Source organism: Lucilia cuprina, chromosome 2, assembly GCF_022045245.1.
Source record: "Lucilia cuprina isolate Lc7/37 chromosome 2, ASM2204524v1, whole genome shotgun sequence".
Classification (NCBI taxonomy): domain Eukaryota; kingdom Metazoa; phylum Arthropoda; class Insecta; order Diptera; family Calliphoridae; genus Lucilia; species Lucilia cuprina.
The window spans coordinates 39276436-39283800 of NC_060950.1; the positions used below are offsets into that span (position 1 = coordinate 39276436).

Consider the following 7365-nt stretch of genomic DNA (forward strand, 5'->3'; position numbering starts at 1 on the left):
CGACATATGAAATCCAAAAAGCCCTAAGTTACAAAAAAATCAAAATCGACTATTTGATTGCTAAATTTTACACTCCTACAATAAAAAACAACGTCCCTATCAAAGAAATTCAAAAAAGCTATGTTCTAAAATTCATAAAAATTTTAAAATTCTTTTGAATTTTTAACTTTGAAACTATGAAATGTTATAAGTTGACGTCAAATGAAACAAAAATGGCGCTTTTAGCGAATCCTTGTAATTTAGAGATTATTTTATTAGATTAAGAATTTGTTCAAAGAAAAATTCCAGTTTCCTAAAATCTTTACGAAAACAAAGAAGCCTTATGCCAAAGAATAATAATTGGGGCTTGTCAGTTGGTACCTAAAGGAGTTGTCATTCGGTACCTAACTCTAAGAATGTATTAATAGAATTTTTGAATAAGTATTTTAGCTCCAACCACTTTCACAACTGTTTCCAAACATACATAGTTGCATAAAATCGTACTTAAAAATTTTAGGAAAAATATATTACATTTAAATTTTTTACTTTCGCAGATTTTCAATTTTTTAAGCTCATATCTTATTAGTAAATATTTAATCAATATATTTTTCGGACTTTAAATCTCCTTTATTTAAAAAAGTTTAGGTTTTTTAAGCATTTTATTACTTTCTATACCAAAATTTAGTTAGCTAGTTAGTTAGTTTGAAAGGAGGATGTATACACATCAAATCCGAAGAAATACACCTAGGCCTCAATCGGGCCTGTTGTGCTCTCCTCAACCAATGCCACGGGTGGGAATCGAACGCACCACCTCCGGTCTACCAGACTAGAACACTAACCTACCGGAGGCCACATACCAAAATTTACAACTTCTTTTTTTTCAATTTTAATTTCAACACACAAAAATTAATTGTCAAAAAAATTAAAAAAATATTTTTTGTTTGTTAAAAAATAAAATGATTTCGGTTTGTTAAATACGGTAAAAGTGTGTAAAAAATACAAAATTTTATGAGTGTGTGCAAAAATGTCTTATAAGTTCTATTATCCTGATGTTTTCGCGAAAAAGTTTTGAAGTATCGTGAGAGAGGTAAGTTCTCTCAAGTGTGTTCAATTTACACATAACACGTCTGTGAAGAGATGGAAATGTTATTGTTCTAAAACAATGTCACAGTCCAACTTCTTATTATTCTTTGCCTTATGCCTTCCATGTTTCGGTCTATTTGACCAACAAAACTCGATTTCAATTTAGATAAAAATTTTAAAACATACTATTTTTCTAAGTAGTTTAGGCCCTTTAGGTTTCAGAAAAAACATATTCTCAAGTGCGTAAATTATCTCCGTAAGTAAAACAAAAACCTCAAATTTTTCTTCAAATATATTAACAACCGAGCTTACAGAGTCATGACCCAGCAGTTCGACGGGACAGTCCCGAACTGACCTTTTAACCTACCATTTATAGTGGCCCCTAGCCACCTGACAACACAGGTGACCAACCATTTTAACATGGGCTTGTCCTACGAGGAAGTCAATCGTCACTCTACACCCTACAAAGAGACAGTAAAGAGACGATTGCCTCCGCTCTCTCTCATTTTCGATTACAAAGAGTTTATTTGTGACGAAAGACCAAAAAAATACGAATTGGAGTCAGCCAGGTTGTAAGACATTAATGGAACTAAAATTTAAAAATTGCAAATGTCTACTCTCTAGAATACTATGGGGCAATAATGTGACGATTGACCCGAAAAATATAAATTTGAGTCAACAAGATGGTGGTATATTAGTAGAAAGTAATAATTATTTCTCCAAAAGATGGGTAGACTTTCGGAAGTACAACAAAAAAACTACTTTTAAGAGCATAGTCTCTATGTTACTTGAGGACAGTAAAAAGACGACTGTCTCCGCTCCCGCTTACAAAAAGGACACTAAAGTGACGACTGTCTTCATTCTCGATTACAAAGGGTACGTTCGTGACGAATGACCCAAAACATACGAATTACGATCATCCAGGTGGTTAACTATTAGTGGAAATTACTCTCTTTTTCGTATGCTGTCGAACTGCTGGGTGGGGATTGACAATTTTACAACCAATACAGCTATAAAACCTAAAATAAACAAAAAAAATATAATAAAAGGTTTGTTTGAATACATTTCTAGTAAAACAAGAGAAAAAAATATTCCCAAAAATATAAACAGTAAACGAACGAAATTCAAGTAAATTTTGTTTCATTGTCATTATATTATCATTATATTAAAACAAATTAGCTTTGTTCATTTACTTGTCAAGTTTGCAGGTTTTTACCAGAAATTGCAAAAGAGAACAAATTTGAGCAATTAAAATTATTTTCTCTTTGCCAGAACTTGCAGGTTTTAGCCAGAACATTTTTCCTGGCAAATAGAAAAAAATTGTCAAATAAATTATTTGTTTAAAAAAATACATAGAAAACAAAAAAAGTTTGATATTTTTGATTTATTTTCATAAATAAGTATGTGTCATTGTAGATTTTCAATTTTATTTTAATTTCAATAGAAATTTATATGAATAAACATCAATACAAATTTATTGAAAGAGAAATTTGGTTTTTTCTGTTCCCGTACTTTTTATAAGTACGAAGAGAAAATTCATTAATTCTCTTTAGCCAGAAAAGTTCTGGAACAAAGCTATTGCATGAAATATTTTTCCAAACAAATCAATACAGATTAAATTTTGTTTTACTACTTTTTACTCGATAAAAATTTTCAAGCCAAAAATAGTAAGACATTTTTTTTCAAAGAGCTTACTATATTCACCAGTATTCTGTATTTCGATTACGTTTACGCATTCAGTTGCGCAATGATCGAAAAAAGGTATTCCAACAAAAAACTGAATCGTAAGAAAAAGAAGAAGCAATTCCATTCCGTTTAAAGGCTGTACTGAATTTCGATTGTAGTTACGTTTTTGTAAGACCTGGTTCACGCTAGGAAACTTTTTTTGGGAAACTTTTGATTTTTGTGTGAGAGAGAAAGAAATATCAACCATATATTTCTCTCACGTACAGACTTAATATAATAGGCACAAAAGTTAAATAAAATTAGTTTACAATTAAATATATAGTTTATACAATTATAACGGAGAAAAAAAAATTCCGCCGAAATTTTCGGGTTTCTAGGAAGTTTTCCAAGACATGCTACATACCTTAAATCCACATTTTACTCAAACTTACCGCCAAACCGCAATTCACCCAACCTTAAAGGTAGCCATTTTCCTTAAATTTTTAGCCACTGGTAGTTACCAAAGGCCAGTGGGAAATGACTTCCTTGTCTGCGTATCACAGTCAACATTTTGTAGAATTCTGGATGAGTGTTTGTCAATTTTTAGCAACATATATTGTACTAAAAAAATATGCTTGAAAATGACTCAAGCAGAGGAACAACACACAAAACTTCGAATTCATGAAAAGTTCAATTTTCCGGGAGTAATAGGATTTGTGGATGGGACTCATATCCGGATTAAATGCCCAAGTAGATGTGCAGGACCACAAGGTGATACCGATCCCGGAAACAACAGGCAAATAAATCCGGTGTCATATTATAATAGGAAAGGATATCACAGTATAAACGCCATGATAGTAAATAAACCAATCTTCTAAACCTTGAATATTGTTTACATAAATAAACTTTTAGATATGCGATGATAAGCTTTTAATTCGGTTTGTGGACGCTAGACACCCTGGAAGCAATCATGATTCCTTTATATGGAAATCCAGCCAAGCTGACCAGTATCTCAATAATTTACATACAAATGGAAAAAGAAATTTTTGGTTATTGGGTATGTTTAAAAACTATTTATATTTATTTATTTATTTATTTATTTATCTATCTATATATCTATCTATCTATCTATCTATCTATCTATCTATCTATCACAGGAGATTCCGGATACCCACTTCTACCATACTTGATGACACCTTTAAGAAATTGCACTAACCATCGTGAAGAATTGTACAACAAAAGCCACATTCAAGCCAGAAATACTGTTGAACGTTGTATTGGTGTTCTCAAAAATCGATTTAGGTGCATTTTAGGAGAAAGGGGACTTCACTACGAACCGGAAAGAGTAATTAAGATTATCAATGTATGCTGCGCAGTTCATAATGCTTGTATTAATTATAATGACGATCTCTCGGAAGATGTTGAAATACAGCACAATTTTGAATCTGATATGCCTGATGGTAACGCTAGTACTATTGGTAATGAAATAAGGAGTATTATAAACAATTTTTATTAAATTTATTAATAACAATATATTAAAAAATAAATAACTAATTTCCAATTATTCTGAATTTAAATAATTAAAAAACTTTTCAGCCAAGACTGCTAACAGTTGCATCAGCCTGTTTTTTCACAGCTGCAGTATTTTCCTTCATTATTTCATAACTGTTCGTGCGTGAAAATAAAACGAAAAGTGTTTTTAAAATTTTGTTTAAATAAAAATCTTTATTAAATATTACCTTGTGTTTGGGTTATACGAAACGTATACGACAGCGATTAGGAAGATAATGATATATTTTAATGGCAGAAAGTTGCAAACAATATTTAAGCCGATACCGTTAGCGGTTTTACTCGTTAGAATTAAGAAAAATATCCCCACCCAAGGGTGTAAAAAAGGGAATGTACTAAATCCTAACAAGTATCAAATAATCAAAAAAAAAACGTAAATACACGTACAAAAAAAAACGAACTTAAACATTGCCGGCCACCTTGCAACAACAAAGGACGTTGCAACCATAATATAAACTTAAGAGGTAAAATCTAATAAAGAATAAAGAGCTTAAAGTAATAGGTTTTTTTCATTTATTTATTTAATTCATTTTTTCAAACAACAAATTGGTCATAGGACCAAAAACCAGACCAGCTGGTAAAGATGTTCCCATAGAACAAAGTCTATGGGATGTAGTTTTACGCAGACTACATACTGCTCTCATGGGAGAATGGTTTTAAATCAGACCATGAACTGGGCCTCTTAAAGAGAGGCTTGGCCAGAAATGACCCAACCAAAAATGGTGTATTGAGCCATCGGAAGTCCCGGGTTCGAATATATTTTCCCTTTTAAAACTTGCGGAGAAATTTCCGGACCAATGACAAGTGCGACTTTGCCAGAGACATTAAAACTAGGGTCTGCCAATTGCAGTCCCTCAAAATGAATTTTAACCGAATCCGATACTGTTTGCAATGGTGTTTTAATGCCTTGCATTTTCTTTACTTTAACGGTAAACGTTATTTGTTGCGTCGGGTCATATTGTGAACAAATGTTCACTCGACATATTTGGTCTGCACCAACAGTGGTCACGGGCAGTTTTACATTTGCAACTAAGGAGGAGCAAATATAGCTCATACTGCAGCAAAGGTCTAAAGCTGCCCGTACCCGAATGCTCTTTTTTGAGCCAAGCAACAAAACGGTTGCTGTTGGTGAGAATGTCACGACATGAAGCAACGGCAACGACGAAGAGTTAACGGGGGCGTCTGGTCGGGTAGCTTCGTTTCGAGCGCCTTTTTTAGATTTGGCGGCGACGTGATTCTTCGAGTGGAGCATAGAATGGTGCTTTCCTTTACATTTTTTACAACGGCCTTCACTCGTACAATCACGAGAGATGTGTTCCGCTGATAGGCACCGAGAGCAACAATGGTGCAATAACACCATCCTAATTCTCCTCTCGAAAGACATATTTTGAAATTTTCGACAACCCGATAGTCGATGACGTCGCTTACAAAGAGGGCAATTTTGTTGTTCGCTTATTGAATTCGCGACCGGATTCGAACCTGAGGTTTCCGTGGCACCTGATACGGGATCAGGATTTTGCGTAGTTTCGGCTTCTAGAGCCGGTACTGCCATAGGGGCAGACAGTTGCTCAGGTGAGGTCAAAGGTACCTCTCGAGCTGAAACCACTGCAGGTGCAGTGGAGTTTTCGTTGGAGGTCATTGGGACCTCTGGTGCAGGGACCACGGAGACTGGTGGGTTTTCCACGGCGGCGATACTGGTGGCGCCATCGTCGGACTTGTCGGTAGAACCCGGTTGATTCGTGGCTGCTGCGGTGTCAACCTCCATTGCCTCACCATACTCCTCAAGGAGATCAGCTTCAGACACATAATGGCCATAATGCGTTCCATAGTGCTAGGAAACAATGAAGGTTAACAAATATTCATTAAAAAGATTCACTGGTCAAAACGACCAGTTTGGTAATTGGTCGCTTTATAACCCCGTTTTCGGTACGTATGTCCGCGACGCGTACGTGATTGTCGCTTCCTGGATAAGTCCGAACTACTCTTCCCATTTTCCAAGAAGTGGGTGTCATTTGCTCATTTCGAATAACTACTAAATCTCCGGTTATTATATCGCGTTCCGGATACTTCCACTTGTAACGTTTGTGAAGCCCTGACAAGTATTCTTCCTTCCATCGACGACAGAAGTGCTGAGTCAAGGCCTTAACTTTTCTATACCGATTTAGAAGACTAAGCGGAGATTGATAAATCGAAGGTTCAGGTGGAGCTAATATTGGAGACCCGATTAGGAAATGGCCTGGTGTGAGAGCCACTATGTCATTAGGATCGTCACTCATAGGACTGAGAGGTCGAGAGTTTAGACATGCCTCAATTCTAGCGAGGACCGTCGAAAGTTCTTCAAAAGTGTATTTGCCGGAATGGGCTTCTTTACGGAAGTGAAGTTTAAAACTTCGGACTCCTGCTTCCCATAAACCACCCATATGAGGTGCTCCAGCTGGAATAAAACGCCAAGAAAGGCCGTTGATGCCGTACGTCGTACACATCCTAGCTCTACATTCTGACAAAAATGTTTTAAACTCTCGTTCTAACTCTCGAGAAGCTCCTATAAAATTCGTCCCGTTATCCGAAAAGATGGTAAGTGGACAACCGCGTCTTGATATAAAGCGATTAAAAGCCGCTAAGAATTTATCCGTTGATAAATCCGAAGTTACTTCTAGATGTATGGCCTTCGTGGAAAAGCATACAAAGATACATACATAGGCCTTTAAGATCTGACACGATCTACCATTTAAATTTCTCATATCAAATGGGCCAGCGAAATCCACTCCAGTTGTCGTAAACGGTCGATCTAAATCAGTTCGTTCTGGAGGTAAGGCAGCCATAATTTGAGTGCAAGCGCGTTTACGATCTAAGATACATCGTTTACACCTACTTACAACAGTCCGAACAAGGGTCTTTGCACGAGGAATCCAATATTCGATTCGTATTATCCGTACCATAAGCTGATTTCCACCATGGATAGAAATCTTATGAATAAATTCCGCTAAAAGAAGAGTGAAACGACATGAATATGGCAATAAAATAGGATGCCTTTCAGTGTAAGCTAATGAAGGCGATCTAGCCAATCGA

At 35.6% G+C, this 7365-nt stretch overlaps 3 protein-coding genes across 5 annotated transcripts in view; 2 read left to right on the forward strand and 1 right to left on the reverse strand.

The window, feature by feature from the left end:
* The first annotated feature begins 944 nt into the window (after positions 1 to 944).
* LOC111680676 (putative nuclease HARBI1) lies at positions 945 to 4281 on the forward strand. 3 transcript variants are annotated; one of them, XM_046945121.1, is made up of 4 exons: positions 945 to 1066; positions 3335 to 3584; positions 3640 to 3784; positions 3885 to 4281. In XM_046945121.1, exons 2-4 carry the CDS (start codon positions 3369 to 3371, stop codon positions 4241 to 4243), a joined length of 720 nt encoding a protein of 239 aa, XP_046801077.1. In that variant the 5' UTR covers positions 945 to 1066; positions 3335 to 3368; the 3' UTR covers positions 4244 to 4281. The 3 variants fall into 3 exon arrangements, with proteins under 3 accessions (XP_046801077.1, XP_046801078.1, XP_046801076.1); XM_046945122.1 differs by having other exon boundaries at positions 972 to 1066; positions 3235 to 3584; XM_046945120.1 differs by lacking the exon at positions 945 to 1066 and having other exon boundaries at positions 2740 to 3584.
* Positions 4282 to 4753: 472 nt separating this feature from the next.
* On the reverse strand, positions 4754 to 6779 carry LOC124420799. The gene is made up of 3 exons (XM_046954962.1): positions 6246 to 6779; positions 5776 to 6127; positions 4754 to 4767 (listed from the first exon to the last, which is right to left on the reverse strand). The coding sequence occupies exons 1-3, from the start codon at positions 6777 to 6779 to the stop codon at positions 4754 to 4756; spliced, it is 900 nt and encodes a 299-aa protein (XP_046810918.1).
* An 88-nt stretch (positions 6780 to 6867) lies between these two features.
* The window catches only part of LOC124420800, a 1728-nt gene continuing 1230 nt past the window's right edge, over positions 6868 to 7365 (forward strand). Inside the window, exon 1 of the mRNA XM_046954967.1 lies at positions 6868 to 6955. Within this exon, the coding sequence (XP_046810923.1) occupies positions 6868 to 6955 (88 nt within the window). The remainder of the gene's footprint in view (positions 6956 to 7365) is intronic.